General features: G+C 37.5%; 3 protein-coding genes and 1 long non-coding RNA gene across 4 annotated transcripts; 3 read left to right on the forward strand and 1 right to left on the reverse strand.

The window, feature by feature from the left end:
* Positions 1-4,144: 4,144 nt before the first annotated feature.
* LOC132281773 (exocyst complex component EXO70A1-like) lies at positions 4,145-5,566 on the forward strand. The gene has a single exon (XM_059783441.1). The coding sequence runs from the start codon at positions 4,145-4,147 to the stop codon at positions 5,564-5,566; it is 1,422 nt and encodes a 473-aa protein (XP_059639424.1).
* Positions 5,567-8,578: 3,012 nt separating this feature from the next.
* LOC132286339 (uncharacterized) lies at positions 8,579-10,932 on the reverse strand. The gene is made up of 2 exons (XR_009472755.1): positions 9,801-10,932; positions 8,579-9,031 (listed from the first exon to the last, which is right to left on the reverse strand). It is a non-coding gene; the product is annotated as an uncharacterized LOC132286339 (long non-coding RNA).
* Positions 10,933-17,083: 6,151 nt separating this feature from the next.
* On the forward strand, positions 17,084-22,282 carry LOC132286333 (exocyst complex component EXO70A1-like). Its single transcript, XM_059788653.1, has 2 exons — positions 17,084-19,938; positions 20,483-22,282. The coding sequence occupies exon 1, from the start codon at positions 17,516-17,518 to the stop codon at positions 19,136-19,138; it is 1,623 nt and encodes a 540-aa protein (XP_059644636.1). The 5' UTR covers positions 17,084-17,515; the 3' UTR covers positions 19,139-19,938; positions 20,483-22,282.
* Positions 19,628-22,078, forward strand: LOC132281774 (exocyst complex component EXO70A1-like). Its single transcript, XM_059783442.1, has 3 exons — positions 19,628-19,938; positions 20,483-20,804; positions 20,861-22,078. The coding sequence occupies exons 1-3, from the start codon at positions 19,628-19,630 to the stop codon at positions 22,076-22,078; spliced, it is 1,851 nt and encodes a 616-aa protein (XP_059639425.1).
* Positions 22,283-22,284: the final 2 nt, after the last annotated feature.

Consider the following 22,284-nt stretch of genomic DNA (forward strand, 5'->3'; position numbering starts at 1 on the left):
TTTGTGATGAGTATTTACATTGCGATGACGTGTACAGTTCTAATTGGAGGGAGATTTTTCCCTCCACAGTAGCCTAGAAGGAATTAGGGAGATCGCCCTAGCGTGGTTGAGCCAACTGGGCCCCAAATGACGCCGCGGGGTTACCAAGGGTCAGGGACAGTGGCCAATCCTTCTCTCGTGTCGCCAAGGGAGTACCGAGGGACGCGTTACGTTAACGGTTTGAAAAGTGAAGTTTTGAAGTGAATTGAAAATGGGGAGTAACATGCATAACATTACATTCATGGCATGGAAATTTGTTAGTCTTGAACTTGAGAAATTTATGTTGTATTTTTCCCTGGCTTAGAATGATCCCTATTCCTTGTCTTTATTCATTATCTGGATTCACGGGGTCACAAGAGGTGTGTCTTATGCACCACCTACTGAGCAATTTTGTTCACCCCTTTTATTTAACATTTTTTTTCAAGAAACGGAAAAGAAGTGGCGGATGACGTTCCACCACAGGTCTAAATTGGATTAGAAGATAGTTTTGCTATTTTTGTATTTAAGTCCCATATTTTTTGTAAAATCTTAGTTTGTTATATTTGGTATAAAGATTTGTGAACTCTTGTTATTATAATTATATTTATGGGCTGTAATTTTATTATATGTTGTCTAAACGTTGTAAGACGTAGACTTTAGATCTTAACCATGTATTATTGGGACTATAATCACGATATTTGGATTAAATGGTATGTGGATGTTCCACCAAGAGATGAACTGTGTTGAGGCAGGATGAATGGATGAAAGGGATGCTGGAATGTATTATTTGTATTGTGTTGGGACAGGTTAGATAAATTTTGAAGGTTCAAGAGAGACCTTTGTATTTTTATGCATTTAAGCAGGTTGTCGTAAGACTCCTTTTAGCGGAGGTCATGTCGAATTTTTTTTTTTTTTTTTATAAATGGTATCAGTTTAGGGTCGTTACAGAATCACTATTTAAATAATAGCATCACTATTTAAACAGTAATCAGAATTCGATTAGTAACAATGTGACAGATTACTTATAATCACATAATTATTATTTAAACAGTGAAGATTAGAATTACGAACTATTCACGTAATATATGATAATAAATTTTTTATGTTGAATAACATAAGCTAAAAGATTCTAATTGTGATCAAACTACACAGAGGAGCATAAACATGCAATGTAACTGTGATAAAAGAACAGATGTGGTTTCCCCACATAAATAATTTTTGAATAAAGGTAGGCTTGCACAAATAAATTTTCTTTTGGAAGAAATCCAGAACAGGAAGAAAATTGGTACTTTGCCCAATATTATAATTAAAAAGAAATATCCGTATTATACCAAATAAGATAGATATGCATATATAATATATGGGTTAAGTGCATTAAACCCCCCTCAATTATAACCCGATTGCAAGAAACCCCCTTTAAATAAGTAAAACCCCCTAAACTATCATTTTGTTGCATTTAGTCAAGAACCGTCAAGGAGACGTTAATAAAAAATGAAAATTACCATTTAGCCCTTCGTGTTGAATTATTATTATTTTTTAAAAAATTATTATTATTATTATTATTGGATAGGCTGATGTAACAATTGTAATCTCTATGTCCAATGAAAATGGGCCAACTCAGAATTATTTTATTGAAGTGGACAAAAACAATTCTCTACCAATAAGAGAATGACAACTCAATTAGTGGAGAATTATATATATATAATAATTGTAATTCTTCTCTATCGGCAGCCACCACCACCTCCTCTCTGTGTCCATCTCGTCAATGGTATTTTTTGGGGCCAACAAGAAATTGAAGGAGATGAGAGGAAATTGTGAAGTAATAACATCAAAATATGAAAATGGGTTCCAATTTAAATTGGTTGTATATTGGGATTGATTGGATTTGGTGCATGTCTCTCTCCATTTAAATATTTTATTTGTTATGGTTGGAGATCGGCAAACATAGACGGTTGACCTTTTTCCGACGGAATTAATCTGAATTCACGGTTCAAAGAACATTAGTAATCACTGCAAATTGTTTATTATATAGCACCTTGGAAATATGCTAAGAACAATCCTTTCCCAGATATAAAACTCGTAAAGTAGGGAAGATAAATTATTAGTTATAGTCCAAGCACCATTCAAAACAAGACCATTCTCGTAGTCTTTGCTATCAAAATCTCATACATCCATAATTGGCCTGAAGAAAGAAATCATTTTCACCATTGAGAGCATCATATGCTGAGAACGAACCTAAGAAATTGCAAATGAGGACTTGGTCTTGAGTTTGGATATATATATATTCATCATATCCCAAGAACCCCCAAATTTGAAGCCCTAATTTTCAGTCTCAGCAAATCCTCTCTCGTTCGCCATTGATTTTCAGCAAATCCTTCTCATTTGCTCTCAAATCTCCATATTCAGGTGACTCGATCTCAAATCTCCATATCCAGTTCAGTTCCATTGTTCATTGGTAAGCTCACTGGCATCTTCCAAATTCATCGCCACCATTGCCGTAATTCATTGAAGCTTCGTGACTCCTACAGTCGTTACCGCCACCGTTTTGATCCGCGACCATCGTTAAGAACAATCGTCGCCGTCCCGTGGGTTCATCCTCGCTTGCAGCCGCCGTTTCAGTTCAACTCACTGCCGTCTGCCCATATGGTTCAGTGCCGCTATCACGAATAGTCATTGTGTTCTCCGGTAAGCTCATCGTCGCCGCACACCTCTGTCACTACCGCTGCAGAACAAACCCACTTCTTACCGGTATTGAAGTTCTTGTTGTTGCTGGAGTTAGAGGCTAAAGAGAGGGAGGCGGATTGGGAAGAGAGCGGTTGTGGTGGCAGCCGTGGACGGTGAGGTGGTTGTGAGAGAAAAATATTATGTGGGGGAGAGAACGGTGGCGGTGGCGGTGGTGGCCATGGGCGGACGGTGGAGGTGACGGCCATGGACAGATGCTGTAGGTTATTTAAAAAGAAAGGAGGGAGGTAATATATATATATATATATATATATATATATATATGTGTGTGTGTGTGTGTGTGTGTGTGTGTGTGTGTGTGTGTGTGTGTGTGTGTGTGTCTGTATATGTTATTCCTCTCGGTCTTCGTTGACGATACATTGGTGTATTAGCGAACTTTACACATTCAAGGTTATTTTTGTCTTTATTGATTTTAACCTAGTCACGTGAGTCATGTGCCTTCTTTGGACGATAGTTTTTAAACGGACCACTAACGTTTTGCAACAATTGAAATAGTTAGGGAGTTAACTGTACTTTACTTAGTTAAGGGGGATTTATTGAAAAAGAGAAGAAAGTTGAAGGGGATTTAATCCACTTAACCCTATATATATAAACACACACAATCATCTCAGCATTTAAAATATACAAGTGTAATATATCACAATCATAGTGATGTGTGCCTCATTTAAGAACGTTGATCCTGTGCTTAAATATGATTTTATTTCCAATCAGTGGCTCCATTGCTTGAATGGGGACAATCTTCTATAAAAATAAAAAAAATATTGTTAAGTAGGTGGATGGAAGAATATGTGATGTGATTTCTGGGAAGTTTACTAGAGTCTTCCCTTGAGTCTTTAACAATATATATTTTTTTTCACATCAAATTTTTTATACATTTACAGACGTGATGATGAAACTTCCTAATTATTCTTGAACAACAAGTGTCATTTGGCATTTTGTAATATACTTGGATATCAAGTATTTTTTTTTGGCTATAAATAGCCTTGTACTCATTCAATTAAAAACATCCGAAATCATCAATTGAATTTGTAATATCAGTCAGAGAGTGAGAGCTTGTGGGTGTATTTGAGTTTTGGGTGTAAGTCACTTTACTTTATATCTCTTTATTTTTATAGTAAAATATTATTTTGTCTTCTTTCTATGGACGTAGGCATAATCAAACTACGTAAATCCTTATCTTATTTGTGTGTGTACGGTATTTTATTATCTTGTCATTAATTTTTTCTTTGTTACCGTAAACTCCTATTCGGCCCTTGTTTGGCTAGAACATTACCACGTTCAATACCCTAATATATCCCCACCAAGGACTTCCAAGTTTTTAAAGTACTTATAATTCCTTGCTACATTAGATTTTATCCTTGATGTATAACAAGCATATATGAAGATGGATTTCTTCAAATTCTTCAAATTCCGTAGATATAAACAGCCACAGGCAACAGAGGCGCTAGAAAATGTTGTCCCGGCATCTGAATCAGTCATGGACGAGATTCAACCACAGACGGAGGCACCAGAAAATGTTGTCTCAGCATCCGAATCAGTCATGGACGAGATTCAACCACAGACGGAGGCCACAACGATCTCAGACGATCAGAGCAAATTCAACAGCACCATCAATATTGCTCAACTTGAAAACGACTTTCGAGTCATCTTAATCAGCCTCACCAGTCCAACCGGCAACAATCCAAGTAAGTCTTCCACAAGCTCATATTCCGTAACCGATAGTGGTCCTAGCTATGAGGACTATCATTTTGTACAGTTGAATACGGTGAAAAAAGATGATCTTCGCAGCATCGCCCAGAGTATGAAATCTGCTGGAAATCTTGAGAAGGGGGTTGAGGTGTACCAGAGTGTCAGGAAGACTTTCCTGGACACAAGTCTCCGAAAACTCGGTGTCAAGAAATTAAGTATGAGTGACATTCGTAGTTTGGAGTGGGGAGCGTTTGAGGGGACAATCAGACAGTGGATGCAAGGTGCTAAGATTTGGGTTAGTGTTCTGTTTGTGAGCGAAAAGAGACTTTGTAAGCATGTGTTTGGAGGTCTTGGAAATGGCATTGACGGTAACTGTTTTGCGGGAACAGTTAAAGATCCTGCATTTCAATTATTTGAGACTGGTAAAGCATTAGGCATCTGCGCAGGCGATAGATCACGACATCCGGAGAAGCTGTTCAGAATTTTAGACCTCCACGAAATGTTGGCACAGCTTTGGGATGATCTTGACATTATCTTTAAGTCCAAATCATTAGAATCTGTTGGAATTGTGGCTGCTGAGATGCAGTCACAGCTTGCCAAAGCTGCAAGAGAGACTCTACTGCAATTTGAAAATGACATGCTTCATGAGCAGTCTCATTTTCAGGATCAGAGAGGTGGGATTGACAGAGTGACTACATATGTTACGAAATACATTACTCAGTTCGCTTACTACAATGAAGGTCTAACTAAACTGATCGTGTCAAAGCCAGATTATAGGAGTAATATTTGTGGTGATCATATGACGATTCCAGAAGTGAAACTTGCTCAACTTGATGCGTGTACTAGTACTCCATTGGTGGTCCATTTAATTTGGATCATTGAAATTTTACAATTCAAATTGGAGGCTAAATCCAAGTGCTACGCGGATGCCTCTTTGACTCAATTATTCATGATGAACAATGTTCACTACATTGTTGCAAAAAATCAAAGAGGACCAGGATTTGGGAGAGATGGTTGGGGAGGATTATTTGAAGACGTTGATCGAAAATGTGCAGCTACGAATGAATGCCTATATGGGATTGACTTGGGAGAGGGTCCTCTATTGTCTGAGAGATGAAGGATTATATGTGAGTCAGGGTGCTTCGTTGAAGGTATCCAAAACTACATTGAAAGAGAGATTCAAGACCTTCAATGCTACGTTAGAAGAGGTTCATCAGAATCAAGCCAAATGGGTGGTACCAAGTTGGCACATCCGAAGTGAGCTTTGCCATTCCATATCCGAGAAGCTGATTGGGGCTTACAGCTCATTTTTCGAGCGGTTCAAGAGCCATTTGGGGAACCTGAATCAACAAGAGAAATACATTAAGTATACGGTTGAGGACCTTAAGATCGTGATCTTATGTCCGCCTAGATAACACCTTTCCTGAATTTGAACACCTAAGATGTAACCCATAAGCCCTGGTTTTGAATAAAAATGTATCCAATATCATATTCTTGAAAGAAATTTGTTTTTAGATATTTTTACTTCTTTCTTAATTCCATTTTTTTTTGTTTATTCAATTTTTCATTATTCATATCAAACGGAGATGCAGGATAATTTCTCTCATTCTTACCGGGAAAAGATCAAATTGACTTTCGATTTCAATTTCTATAGTGGTGGAAAATAGACTCGCAACTTTTCTCCCTGCTTGTACCAAAAAGGTTACGCTAATGAAAAAGATCGTGCAATTTCATGGTACTTGATGTGAATTTATGTGATACTCCGTATATGGTTGGTACTTTATAGTAATTGGAGGCAAACATGTGGGGTCTACAAAGAAAATGTGTGGGCAGCAACGAATAAGGAGAGGAACAAGGAGGAGAGAATATTGGGTACCCCAAGGGTACCTCGTCAGCTTGTCCCACCTGGTATCCCAATCCAATAAAAACATGACAATTGGCTAACTTTCCACATCAGCTTCATACTCAACATGCCACCAACGGAACGTGTCAGCTTCGTTAAAAAAAATAATTATGAAACCTAAATTATTGAACCGACCGTACGTGGTTGCCCCAAGAGCCGATGATGGAACTTTCAATTCAACCAGAAGATCTCTATCTGCTTCGGCATATAACTCACCAAGCTGGATCCAACCAGATCCGAGTGCGCCGGGCCGACCGGTGTGTGAATAACCGCTGTGATCTTGCCGGAGCTGAACCGGAGACGAAACCGAGCTGCAGACGAAAATCCTACACCACGGCGCTTAGTAAACCGACCATAATTTGGCGAAGGCGTCACTGGCGGGAGCGTCGCCGTACGCGCCACCTTGGCTGAATCCAAAGGCGTGTACAGGGATCTCGAGGTGCGAGTAGAGCGTGGAACAGAGACGGAGGGTTGACGCCTTTCCACTGCCAATTTACCGGCGGAGACTGGCCCGTCATGAACGTCTTCTAACACCTTCACAGCTTTTTTCAGCGCGTCGGTGAAACTCGATGAGCCTTGGCCTGCCACAAGTGTGTCGACGATTCGACGCACCGATAACCGGCCGTTCACCGTCATTCTTTTCAGTGGCAACAACCTCTTGGAGTTCGCTGAGAAAGCCACAATGGAGAGACGATCCGCGGACGAAAGAGACGACACGATCAATTGCATCGCGCGTTTCATCATTTGCAATTTCATTACCATCACGCTTCGCTCACATCTAATACTATCACCAAATCGACCGATGCGCGACTCGCCATCTTCTCTGGCGCCGGCGGCGCTCTGACCTTCAAAACTATGGCGTATGTCTTGTAACTCCGCTGTACAGATTCAAGCAATTCTCTCATTTGGGTCTCTCTCAATCGCTCCAAAATCTTTAATTCTTGTGGGTCTTTAGCTCAGACTCGTTGGTGAGCCAACTCGGCGAGATCATAAGGGACATTTTTGGGCTACCCGAGAACGAGCTCTGTGCTCGGTGATGGTTGCTGGTTGGTTGGGCCGGTGATGGTGAAGATGATTCCTTAATCCGGTCAAGGCTAATTTTTTTTTTTTTAAACGAGGTTGACGCCGTCTCCGTTAATGGCATGTTGAGTAAGAAGCTGAGGTGGAAAGTTAGCCAGTTGTCATGTTTTTATTGGATTAGGGTACTAGGTGGACAAGCTGACGGGGTACCCAATATTCTCTCAACAAGTAGATAGTGAAGACCGATGAGGCAAGGCGAGCGAATTAAATAGGTAGAACAAGAGTCTCTTTCTTTATGTGTGGAAGGTTACCAGCTAAACAAAACTGTTCAAGTTTGGTCAACGATTATCAAGTTGTTAGAAACATAGAAATGAATTGAATCATATTAGATTGTCTTACCATTCAATTTTTATATTCAAGATTTTTATAAAATGGTTTTCAAATTCTTAACATTCTGTAGAAGTAAAACACTTTTTGCCTTAGAATTAATCTTGAGGTGGGCTTTTACTACAACTGGAATAGCCAAAGAAGGAACTATCTTCAAAGGAGATCGCTCCAAAGCTGATCAGTACTTGCACGCCATTGATGAGATTCAACTATGAACAGAGTCAGCCGCCATCTTAGATGACCAATTCAAAGCCAACACCGTGATTCAGATCGCCATGGTTCGGCTTGAGAGCGAGTTTCAGAACATCTTGATCAGCCTCACCACTCCAATCACTATTTGCAAGCATGGAGCTAATTTTTAGTAATTACAATTTTTAGTGCTTAATATTTAATTTTATTAAATACCACCTTAGTTCTTTAAGGGAAATGATAAAAGCCGACTCTAGAATAATAAGAAAGTCTGTCCGCGTAAAAAATAAATAAATATCTATATCTATATATAGTCCGCTTAAAAGAGAATGGAATTTCATACAAATATGTTTTATTTATTTGTTAAACATTTCGTTTTTCAATTGCGGTGCAAGTGATTCCATGGTTCAGTGTTTCTTCTTTTTATTCTATGTTAATGCTTGTGCTTTTTCGATGTTACTTTGCATGCTTTTATGGTATATATTCACATGACATAGGGCCCTCCTGCCCACTAAGTCGAAAGATTAAAGCAATCATGTAACGACTCAAGCTAATGCCAAAATTTTAAAAAAAATCGGCATAACCTCCCCTAAAAATGGGCCTTCAACAACCTGTCCCAATACACAAAACACATAAAATCATCCAGCATCCCATTCATCCGTTCATTATACTTCAACATAGTTCCTCTCATGGTGGAACATCCACACACCAATTAATCTAAATTATCATCATTACAGTCCCAAAATACGAGATTAATATTTAAAGTCCCTGTCTTACAACGTTACATGATACAATTGCATAGAAACATATACCATAATTTCATTAGTTTCATTTACATCAAACAAAAGATAAGTTCGTTCTTAAGTTACAAGGCCATGAATACTAACTTAGTTACATCCCCACAACTATGAATATACATAAAACGGTGAAAATACAAAATAGCAAACAACCTTCTAACAACTTTCAAGCTTGAGGTGGATTGTCATCCACCGGTTCATTTCCAAGACTTGAAAAAAATAATATAAATAGTAGGGTGAGCAAATATGCTCAGTAGGTGACGCTTAAGACACTTTTCTTGTGTACCTGTGAATCCATACAAAGAATAGGCCAATAGGAAATGAGGATAATACAATGTCGGGAAATAATACAACATTCCAACTAAACTCAAGTACAACCCACACGATACCATGAAATGCAAATGCATGCTAATGTCACTCCCCATTTTCTGTTCTCAAACATCACTTTCAAACTGTTAATATAATTCGCCCTTTGGTGACCCCGCAGCGACACGAGAGGAGGATTGGCTAGTGTCCCTGACCCTTGGTACCCCCGCGGCGTCATTATGGGGCCCAGCTAGCTCAACTACGCCAGGGCGACTCCCTAGTCCCCTCTAGGCTATAGTAACACTCCGGCCCTTTGGTACTCCCGCGGCGACCGGGTTTTTTTTCAAAACCGTTTCATCAAATCATTTTTCCCAAATTCTCATTTTTCATTTCAAACTCATTCTTCCCGTTTCATGGCCAATGTAAGTGCATGAGTGCATCAATATCATGAATTTAATCATCATTTCACATTCAACTCTATTTAAGTAAGTAAGACATAATTTCGTAAGAATTTCTCAAGGGATTATAACATGCTCTTGTACAACAATGCATTTAGCACAACGAACATATATAAATCATCACATAAGCAAGAATTTTCACATAAAACATTTAAAACAAGTTCTCACATAACCACATACACATGCTATAATTTCTTTAAACTACAACTACCATAAGTAAACATATCTAGCATCAAATTAGAAGATGTAATTTACATAGGAGCAAGAAACTTGTGGATTAAGAGTCCTTACCTCAAATTTGCACAAAACTCTTAAAATGAGTCTTGAATTTCGAACTCCAAGAAGGGCACCAAATCTGGAATTGTTCGTATGGATGCGTACAGCTCGTCGTGGGCTTCGTTTTGTCTCAAACGGCACCTTAATCCGATAAGAAATGAGAGAGAAATTAAGCCTTGAAGCTTTGAAGAACAAAAAAAAAAGAAAATAAAAGAGAACTACTGGACGAGAGAGAGTGTGATACGTAGAGAGGAAGAGATAAGTCATTATATTGACTTATAATTCATGTGGGCTCTACAAGTGAATAAAATTTTATTTAACTTTAATATATATATATATATATATAGAGAGAGAGAGAGAGAGAGGGAGAGGGAGAGGGAGAGGGGCCTATGTCATGTGAATACCATAAAAGCATGCAAAGTAACATTCAACCAATAACATGCAAAGTAAAACAGCAATAATTGCCACTTTTCTTTGGTTTGAAGGAATTATTAAATAATCTGCGCACTGAACATACAATATTTATGATGTTTTCCCTTTCTTTTCTTTTCTGTTTTTTTTTTTTCGTGTGTTTCTTAGCTCTTGCATAATTTATATTTATAAAGTCAAAAACATTACCAATCAGTCTCATACAAATTATGCAAAAGCTAAGAAACACACGAAAAAAAAAAAAAAAACAGAAAAGAAAAGAAAGGGAAAACATCATAAATATTGTATGTTCAGTGCGCAGATTATTTAATAATTCCTTCAAACCAAAGAAAAGTGGCAATTATTGCTGTTTTACTTTGCATGTTATTGGTGGAATGTTACTTTGCATGCTTTTATGGTATTCACATGACATAGGCCCCTCTTGCCCACTAAGTCGAAAGATGATAAAAATCATTGCAATCAGTCTCATACAAATTAAGGAAAAGAGCAAAACAAAAAAAATATAAAATAAAAAAATCCCCACCCTCTACGGTTGTTGCAAAATGTCCCTGTACTATTTTTTGGGAACAACTCAGTCCCTCAAATATTATATATTCTCCTCTTATAACTCACCAGAACATATTTTTCGACAATATGAAGGACACAATCACTAAACAATCTCACATTTTGATTTATTATTAAAATAAATAAATATTAGATGTGTAAAATATCTATAATACCCTCCATGAATTAAGTTATCAATTTTACTCAAACCAGTTTTTGAGATTTACGGCCGTTGGTTTAGAGAGAGAGAAAAAGAGAGGAGGGTTTCGTTTCACTTTGATTGTGCGCATCATCTTTGATCTCTTCTATTGTGAGTCTCTATTCGATTACGGGTGTTTCATATTCATATTTTAAGGTCTTATCTTGAATCACGATTGTGGGTTCAGTTCAAGTGCATTGAAAACCTTTACTCTAAATCTGTAAGTATATATTGTATAAAAATCTTGTATTCCTTTTACTTTAATTTATATTAATGTTATTTTGTTCCTTTGCTGGTCAAGTGAGATTCCTTTTGATTGGATTTAAGAATAGAATTTTTCAAAGTCTTATATGCAACTTTTTCAACTTTTTGCAAAAGATTTCCGTAGTCTTCGTCTTGTTGTGAAAACATTTTTTTTTTTTTTTTTTGTTGATTTCATTTTTTTTTTGGCTTATTAATTTCTGAATCTTGCCTACTGTTTTTATTTATTTATTTATTTATTATAGTTGGAGCTCAAACTCAGACAAGAGTTTACACCTAAATTGTCTAATGTGATCTTAGGATTATGTTGTCTCTTTGTCCTGCTCACTTATTTTTACTTCTTGTCTTGATTTTTTTTTTTTTGTTGTCAGTATTCATAATCTTCTTCTTGTTGTGGCCGTTGTTTCTAAAATATAATCTTAAATTTTGTTCCTTTGCAAGTTATAAATTTCGTCATATTATAAATTTATATTGTTATAGCAAATAAATTATTATTAATGTAATGTGTTTTAAAATAAATAAATTATATAATGAATCACTTTAATAACGCTAAGTAAATTATTATAATAATAGAAAGAGTTAGATATATATGTTGTCTAAATGCTTTTGATTCGAGTCTAATTTTGAAATAAAGAATGGATTTCCGAAGGAAACGAGAGAAGTCCAAAAACTTCCAATTTTATTTTCAAAACAGAGAACTTACATGATTAATCTATCTTATGCCATTCATTTCATCCCTTGTCTGATGTTAATTGAAATACTACGTCTTTATGTTTTTAGTTTTCATTTTCATTGTGCTTAAGTTCTTACTTTTTAGTATTGTTTTTTTAACGCCCTCTTTGGTGAGAATGGTAAGGTGGTGGTTAAAGTTTTTGCTGCTAAACTTCTACATGCTTTCCTATGATTATTGTGGGCATCATCACTTATATCAGTTGTATAGTTGTGCCCAAAAATGACAGCTAATTACAATTAAAAATATCTATCGATAATCAGAAGAAAGTTTACTACTATGCTGTGTCAATTAATGGTCAAAACCAATTAGTCTCTTGGTGAGTGAAAGAGTTATGGCAGCAATGCTGTGTATTTGTGTTTTAGGAAAATGGCACATAGTTCAAATGATTTTTTTTATATATAAGAAGGCTTAGAGCAGCTCCAGGGGCCCTGTTTTTTATTTTATTTTTATTTTATTTTATTTTATTTATTTATTTTTAAACTATTTCGGCCCCTTTTGACTATTGGACAGTCCAATGGAATCTCCAATGTGGGCTCAAACTTTTGGGTCGCCAAGGCAACCTTCTTAGTGATCGCAGGCCTGCCTTGCGCAGGCCCACTTGCTTTTTCTTTATTTTTTAAAGCCTAAATTACTGTAGCTCTTAGCCTAGAATTGGTTTAAGGGCGTGTTTGGCTGGAAAAAAATTTTAGAAAGAAGTTTTGGAAGTTTTTTTTTTTTTCCTCAACACAAATGGACCAAATAGCCTTTAACATAAACGGTGTCTTAAAGTTTTTTTGGGGTAACAAAAGTTAAAAAAAAAAAATTAGAAAATTATTTTTTAAAAAAAATAAAAAAATCAAGATTCCTAGCGACATTATAGTCATTTTAGGCATTGTTTGGCTAACCCAAACAATGCCTTAACGTCTATATTAGTCCAAAAATTTAATTTTCCCTAATAAAATATAATTAATTTTAAACAATGATATATTTTTTTTTTTTAAAAAAAATATTTGCCTTTGTTTTCATCTTTATAAATAAATGATTCTTAACATCAAATGATAATGGATATAGCTGTTTGAAAATATATATATATACATATATATATTAAAAATTTTAAAAATATTAAAATGCTATTTTTTTTGGAAAACAAAAATGCACTATTGGAACATTTGGGATAGTTAAAATTTCAACAGTACAAAACGCTGATGTGGCTCTTAGAAATACTAATGTGTCCTAGTACAACGTTAGGTGTCCTTACTTAGGTCCGTACATCGCGGTACGAATAAAAGGTTTGTTGATATCAGGAGAAAAGCAGGAAACCGTGCCTTAGAATTAGAAAGAGTAGGCCGGAAAAGAAAACGGACAGAAAGGTGGAACGACCCACACCATAGAGCTGCCCACAGAAGACAAATCGCGGAAGAAAAGCTGGAGGCTAAGAGAAACGGGGAAGATCTCTAAAAAATGCAGAGGTGACAAATTTAGAGACTCATTTTAAACACTCCTTTGAGATAGTTGACCTAATTTCAGATGTGGACATAAACTTTTACTATTTACTATAACTTTTTACCTAAAATACCTATTTACTTTTGAACCAAATTACCTTACTAACCCCTAACCTTTTCACCCCAAACATACGCTCCCTCTTCGGCTCTCCCTCTCTGTTGCAAGAATGGACATACCGACAAGAGACGACGATGATGGGGAAGAGTGTAGGGGTTCTTTTCTACTAGATAATAAAGCAGCAATATAATAGAGATATCAAGAATACAAATACGAAAGAAAACAGAAGGGATGCTCAGTGTAGGAGGAGGTGAAGAAGACCAACTATCAAGATAAAGATGGTGGTAGGGCGAGTATATAATATCTTATGACAGCTTTCCTCCTCTAGGGTTGGTTCTTTTTTCATAGGACAGTGCCATTTATAGATCTAGATTCCATTGGTTATTATTCAATGGTTCTTTCCATACATGGTCCCTTGCATGCATTACCCCCAATCTGGATTACGTGAGTAATCCTGGAGATTTAGGAGTCTAAAGGGTCTAATCCTTTCCTCGAGCCTTATCCCATGTTGCCATGTCACTTCTCCCTTAATCAGGGGCATTAAATGTTGCTTGGCCATCGGTTGGTCAAGCCTGACATAGCATTAATTGTGATTTTAAGGTTTGTTGTCACGACATGTATAATCCCATCATCTTATTAATTGGGCTTTGCCGAGAGCGAAGGCACCTCTTGACTTCTCATCCACCAATCCAAGATCCTCCTATGTTTCCCAAACATGGATTCCTATAACACGAATATCCTACCTTCATCTCGTGCTAAGGAGCTCCAGCCTTTTAAAGCAGTATTGTCTGGCATAACACCAGGGTTCGAGGTATTCTAGAGTTGGTCTCTCGAGGCTTGATGGGCCTGGTGTGGTGCCAGGGCTTGGGATGCTCGAGGATCAGCGTCTCGAGGCTTATTGAGCCTAAAGCGATCCCAGGGCTTTGTATGCTCGAAGTTTGATCTTTCGAGGCTTGGTAGGCCTGGAGCGATGCCAGGGCTTTAGAGTGCTCGAAATTTGATGTTTCGAGGCTTGAGAGCTTGGAGCGATACTAGGGCTTAGAGTGCTCGAGATTTGATTTTTCGAGGCTTAATGGACCTGGAGCGATGCCAGGGCATAGGGTGCTCGAGATTTGGTCTTTCGAGGCTTGAGGGCCTGTAGCGATGCCAGGGCTTAGAGTGCTCGAGATTTGATCTTTCGAGACTTGTCAGCCTGGAGCAATGCTAGGGCTTAGAGTGCTCGAGATTTGATCTTTCGAGGCTTGAGGGCCTGGAGTGATGCCAGGGCTTAGAGTGCTCGAGATTCGATATTTCGAGACTTGATGGGCCTAGAGCGATGCCAGGACTTAGAGTGCTCGAAATTTAACCTTTCGAGGTTTTTGACTTTTCAAATTGCCACGGAGGATTTGGCTGGGGTTGTATTGACTTGTCAACATGCCAAATCAGCTTTTAATAAATGACACCCACAAAGAGCAGCGGCGAGCAAAGAACAGCGACTGGCAAGAATCTGACTGAACGATGGTGCTTGCGGCTCCATTGAACTTCGGCGAATGCGAGCTCACACGACACCCTCACAACCGCGAGCTTCTCTTCGGCAACGACGAGCTTCAAATTGTACGTAGCTTCCATTAATCCAACGGCACCGAGGAAAGCATAAGAGACCCATTTCTGTGAGCTTCGGCACTAAGCTTGCACCGGCTAACATCATTTCAGAAAATTGTATTACGATCCGGTGAGCATCATTTTAGTTAAATTTCTTATTCTATGAGTTTGGGATTAGTAGACGAGTGAAAGTAGAAGTCTAATCTTGATAATGGGTTGTTGTTGTTTATGTTGATTAAGTTAAATTTGTTTGGTTGCTTTTGGTTTTTGTATAATGGGGAATTGCTGGTGTACAAGGAAATCTTCACCATACAAGTCTCCTTTAACAAAAAGTCAAGTTGGTTTTGCTTTATAAATTTTTCTTTTGTGCGTGGATTGATTTTCTAATTTTGGGGTTTTGACTTGTGATTTTAGAAATGGGTTTTTGTTCTTTACAATTTTCCAATTGAAATTAGTTTCAAAATGATATGAATTTTGCTTTAAAGGTGGTTCATGGAGAGAGAAGGTGGTTCGCGATGGTGGTGCGTCGGTGGATGGTGGAGAGAAACAGGTGATGTGGAGACGGAGAGAAAAGGTCACAGTGGGGATGGAATGAGTAAAAAAATACTATCTCCGGTCCAAATTAAATGTCCTATTTGAAGAACCGTGGCTGACATTCAAATAAGAACACCGTCTGGATGCTCTGCGGAGGCGGCCAGTTATGTGAATATGGGTTTGTAAATTTATTTATACATAAAAATTCCTATCACAAATATGAATTATTTTACATTAATAAGAAATGACAAGAATTATGACGTTATTATATATATATATATATATGACTCAATTGAATGACATAGTTAAGAACTTGAGACTTTACAGAGGGTTTGGAGTCGAGCACGCGTTTGTGCTTCCAGTGTGTGAATACTCGCATTAAAGTCTCAAGTTCTTAACTATGTCATTCAATTGAGTCATATATATATATATATAATAACGTCATAATTCTTGTCATTTCTTATTAATGTAAAATAATTCATATTTGTGATAGGAATTTTTATGTATAAATAAATTTACAAACCCATATTCACATATATATATATATATATATATATATATGACTCAATTGAATGACATAGTTAAGAATTTGAGACTTTAATGCGAGTATTCACACACTAGAAGCACAAACGCGTGCTCGACTCCAAACCCTCTGTGATGCGAGTATTCACACACTGGAAGCACAAACGCGTGCTCGACTCCAAACCCTCTGTCATTCAATTGAGTCAAGTCTCAAGTTCTTAACTATGTCATTCAATTGAGTCACACATATATATATATATATATATATATATGTGACTCAATTGAATGACATAGTTAAGAACTTGAGACTTTAATGCGAGTATATATATATATATATATATATATATATATATATGTGACTCAATTGAATGACATAGTTAAGAACTTGAGACTTTAATGCGAGTATTCACACACTGGAAGCACAAACGCGTGCTCGACTCCAAACCCTCTGTAGAGAGGCCGTCCTAAAGCTGTCAAACACTATATTTTGCTAGTCAATTTTTTCATCATTAATTTTACACTACATAAATACACATTCGCACACCACCTCACATATTGTCCATAGAGACACAAACTAAAACGGATCAAAATTTCCTCCGACACAAGATATTTGCAATACCCCACAAGGGACATCATTTTAGAATTTTTTATGCAAATCAGTTGCTTCTTTAATGTTTAAGTTTAATGGCTGAAATAAAATTTTGGCAAAAACGGTGAAGACTCAAAATAGGCAGTGCCGTAATCTCGAACTAAAATGGTGAAAAATAAAGGTGTTGCAAACTCACTCAAAGTAAATATGGTCCAAATTAAAAGTAAAAATGGTGAAATTTGAAAGAAATATGTTAAAATAGTAAAAGTAAAATGTGGTGTTGATATGACCGCGTATCTAGTTAATGACTTAAAAATGTATTGTATATATCATATCTAAGTATCATAATCAAGAAATTTTTTTAACTTCGCATAATGATCTAAAAATTCTTTGATACATAAATTTTACAACAATAACAATAAATGTTGGTTTCTAATGAATTTTACTATTTTTTGTTAAATTTTTAAAGATGATTTAATACAAGTAATGCATGGATACTTAATTTTTTTGGCCTTTTTTCCCCCTACTTTCGTCACACCACTTGTTACCGGAAATTACGACAAAAGCATGTGGATGAAAGAATATGTGGTGTGATTTCTGGGAAGTATACTCAAGTCTTCTCTCGAGTCTGCTCTATGATATCCTTGCATCTTCCATTGCACACGTGTATATCTTTAGTTTTGCATTCCTGGAACATTACCACGTTCAATGCTCTAATATATCTTCACCAAAGACTTCCAAGTTTTTAAAATAGTTACAATTCCTTCCTACATTAGATTTTATCCTTGATATATATTAAGATGGATTTCTTCAAATTCTTCAAATTCCATAAATATAACAAGCCACAGGCAACAGAGGCGCCAGAAAATGTTGTCCCGGCCTCCGAATCAGTCATGGACGACATTCAACCACAGACGGAGTCCGCAACGATCACAGACGATCAGAGCAAATTCAACAGCACCATCAACATTGCCACTAATATTGCTCAACTTGAAAACGAATTTCGAGTCACCTTAATCAGCCTCACCAACCCAACCGGCAACAATCCAAGTAAGTCTTCCACAAGCTCATATTCCATAACCGATAGTGGTCCTAGCTATGAGGACTATCATTTTGTACGGTTGAATACGGTGAAAAAAGATGATCTTTGCAGCATCGCCCAGAGAATGAAATCTGCCAGAAATCTTGAGAAGGGGGTTGAGGTGTACCAGAGTGTAAGGAAGACTTTCCTGGACACAAGTCTCCGAAAACTCGGTATCAAGAAATTAAGTATGAGTGACATTCGTAGTTTGGAGTGGGGAGCGTTTGAGGGGACAATCAGACAGTGGATACAAGGTGCTAAGATTTGGGTTAGTGTTCTGTTTGTGAGCGAAAAGAGACTTTGTAAGCATGTGTTTGGAGGTCTTGGAAATGGCATTGACGATAACTGTTTCGCGGGAACTGTTAAAGATCCTGCATTTCAATTATTTGAGACTGGGAAAGCATTAAGCATCTGTGCAGGCGATAGATCACGACACCCGGAGAAGCTGTTCAGAATTTTAGACCTCCACCAAATGTTGGTGCAGCTTTTGGATGATCTCGACATTATCTTTAAGTCCAAATCATTAGAATCTGTTGGAATTGCGGCTGCTGAGATGCAGTCACAGCTTGCCAAAGCTGCAAGAGAGACTCTACTGCAATTTGAAAATGACATGCTTCATGAGCAGTCTCATTTTCAGGATCAGAGAGGTGGGATTGACAGAGTGACGACATTTGTTACGAAATACATTTCTCAGATCGCTTACTACAATGAAGGTCTAACTAAACTGATCGTGTCAAAGCCAGATTATAGGAGTAATATTTGTGGTGATCATATGACAATTCCAGAAGTGAAACTTGCTCAACTTGATGCGTGTACTAGTAGTACTCCATTGGTGGTCCATTTAATTTGGATCATTGAAATTTTACAATTCAAATTGGAGGCTAAATCCAAGTGCTACGCGGACGCCTCTTTGACTCAATTATTCATGATGAACAATGTTCACTACATTGTTGAAAAAATCAAAGAGGACCAGGATTTGGGAGAGATGATTGGGGAGGATTATTTGAAGACGTTGATCGAAAATGTGCAGCTACGAATGAATGCCTATATGGGATTGACATGGGAGAGGGTCCTCTATTGTCTGAGAGATGAAGGATTATATGCGAGTCCGGGTGCTTCTTTGAAGGTATCCAAAACTACATTGAAAGAGAGATTCAAGACCTTCAATGCTACGTTAGAAGAGGTTCATCAGAATCAAGCCAAATGGGTGGTACCAAATGGACACATCCGAAGTAAGCTTTGCCATTCCATATCCGAGAAGCTGATTGGGGCTTACAGCTCCTTTTTCAAGCGGTTCAAGAGCCATTTAGGGAACCAGAATCAGCAAGAGAAATACATTTAAGTATACAGTTGAGGACCTTAAGATGGTGATCACAGCTTTCAAGAGTGGGTAACAAGCAAGCTATGTCCGCCTAGATAGCACCTTGTCCGAACACCTACTATGTAACCCATAAGCTCTGCTTTCGAGTAAAAATGTATCTAATATCATATTCAAGGTAGTTGATGTACAACGTGAATTTATGTGATATATGATTTGTACTTTGTAGTGATTGATGGGAGACGTGTGGGGTCTACAAAGAAAATGCGTGTGGGCAGCAATGAATAAGGAGTGGAACAAGTAGACAGTGAAGACTTATGTGGGTAGGCAAGCGAATTAAATGGGCAGAACAAGAGTCTTTTTCTTTATCCGTGTGAAAGCAATACAGTAGAACAAAACTGTTCAACTGTTCAAGTTTGGTCAACGATTTTCAAGTTGTTAAAAACATAGAAATGAATTGAATCCTATTGGATTGTCTTACCATTCAATTTTTATATTCAAGATTTTGATAAAATGGTTTTCAAATTCTTAAAATTCCGTAGAAGTAAAACATGTTGTGCCTTGGAATTAATATTGAGTTGGGGTTCTACTATAACTGGAGCGGCCAAAGAAGGAAGTATCTTCAAAGGAGATCGCTCCAAATCTGATCAGTATTTGCACGCCGTTGATGAGATTCAACTATGGACAGAGTCGGCCACCATCTTAGACAACCAGATCAAAGCCAACACCGTTATTCAGATCGCCATGGCTCGGCTTGAGAGCGAGTTTCAGAACATCTTGATCAGCCTCACCACTCCAATCACTACTTGCAAGCACGGACCCAAGTAAGGCTCACCCCACGGAATGAATTGTTATGTTACATTCTTAAGAGTCTGTCAGAATGCTCCCATTAGATTTTTGCAGTTAAGTGGGGTTTAAATCTAACTTATTATTAAAAAGGTAAGATTAATTATCTTATATTCTTTTGAATTAGTAGGGTTGCACTAATCAAAGTTGGCTTATATTTGTAAAGAGAGTACATATATGTACATGGTAGCGTTGCACTTTACAGTCCTAAATATACGTGTGTTTCTATATATATATATAGTACATAGAAGAGTTTGGACTTGTAACTTAATTGTTTACTTCTCCTCTAAAGCATTGTTTATGGTTCCTATAATCTGCTAAATTTTTATAAAGAATGCTGCTACACTTGCCCAGATAATCGATCAAGAGATAAGTGACGGTTACAAACTCTTGTCTCTCAATCTGTTATAGCATGTAATCAAGTTTAGAGTTTTGCGGAGCTTCTTATGCATGAGTTTAATTTAATTTTGTTTATTACGTAGTTTGAATTTTATTTATTTATTTATCTCATTATTGTTCTAGGCGCCCCCTCTCAAATTATTTTTCAACTCTGTCACTGCCAATGACAACCAATTTAGAGGCTTATCCAAGGTCTTCAACTTATTCGAGTTCAAGAACTACCGATCCGAGGTCATCAACATTTTCGAGTTCAGTAACTTATAGTACTAATCTTTACCAAAAAACAAGAATAACTGATAGTACTACTGGCTTTGAAGATTATAACTATGTAGAGTTCAGTACGAAGTTCAAACAATCCATAGATGATCTGCGGAGCATTGCAGTGAGAATGAACTTCGCAGGACATCTTCCTAAGTGCATTGAGGTGTACCAGAATGCACGCAAGGTTTTGTTCGAATCAAGTTTTCAAAGACTCGGAATCCAGAAATTGAACATTGATAGCTTCGTAAAATGGATTGGAAAGCATTGGAAGAGAAAGGGAGACAGTGGATACGAGCTGCAAAGATTTGTGTCACCAATCTCTTTGCAAGCGAGAAGAAACTCTCTGAGCAAATCTTTGGAGGTCTTGGAACTCATTCAGATGATGAATGTTTTGTGGAGGTCGTTAAAGACCATGCAATTCAGCTATTCAAATCAGGGGAAGCCATAAGCATCTGCCTTGGTGCTCCATCAAGGCGCCCTCAGAAGTTCAAAATTTTAGACCTCCACGACCAGTTTTCGAAAATTTTGCCTGATCTTGACGTTGTTTTTCAACTGAAATCATTAGAATGTATTCGAACTCGGGCTGCCGGGAATGGGATGCTGCCTCTGGCCCTCTGCTTGCTGAGGCTAAAAGAGGTGTTCTACCGGAATTTTGAGAATAGTGTGCTTCTTGAGCAGTCGAGCTCTCAGGATCAAAGAGGTAGAATTAACACCTTGACAACATATGTCATGGCTTATGTTACTCGGATCTCTTCATACAAGGAAACACAAACTGAATTGATCATAACAAAGCAGTCAAAGAAAGAAGATATGAGGAATTCAGGTGATCTGACAATTCCAGATATGACATTGGATGAACTTGAGGGGCGAACTCCGTTGGTGGTACATCTGATTTGCATCATTGAAATTTTACAGTTCAAGTTGGAGGATAAATCAAAGTGCTACAAGGATACCTCATTGGCTCAATTTTTTCTAATGAACAATGTTCAGTACATCGCTCAAAAAGTCCAAGAGCACCCGAAATTGGGTGACATGATTGGCAACGATTACCTGGAGAAGTTAACTGAAAATGTCAGGCTACTTATGGCTGGCTATCTCAAATCAACATGGGGGAGGGTCACCTATTGTCTGAGAGAAGAGGGACTCAAAGCAACCCAGAGTCTTTTTTCTGGGGTGTCAAAGAGTCCGTTGAAAGAGAGGTTGAAAACCTTCAATGCTACATTTGAAGAGGTTCAACAAACTCAAGCAAGATGGGTGGTACCAAACATCCAACTTCGAAAGAAGCTTCGCCTTTCAATATTGGAGGAACTCATTCCGGCCTACATCTCCTGCGTCAAGTTGTTCAAGAACCATATAGGGAGTGAAGATCACCTAGAGAAATTCATTAGGTACTCAGTTGAGGACCTTAACACTGCAGTGTCTAATTTCTTTGTGGGCATTGTTGAGGTTCAAATCTGATCCCCAAGGAACCAACTTATCTCGAGTTTTTCAGCTGTTTACTGCTAAAATTGCTAGGATTTCAGATCATTCACGAGGAAGTTTCATCCTCAGTCTTAGTCATTAAAGGAATATGATAAAAGCGACTCTAGAATAAGCAATTCTTCAGTAGAAATACAATATAGAAAGAAAATGAGAAAATTATGTAAATGCTTGAATGAGATTTA

The sequence above is a fragment of the Cornus florida genome, unplaced genomic scaffold, assembly GCF_030987335.1.
Source record: "Cornus florida cultivar Cherokee Brave unplaced genomic scaffold, ASM3098733v1 CherokeeBrave_3.0.0_Hap2_Chr11, whole genome shotgun sequence".
Classification (NCBI taxonomy): Eukaryota; Viridiplantae; Streptophyta; class Magnoliopsida; order Cornales; family Cornaceae; genus Cornus; species Cornus florida.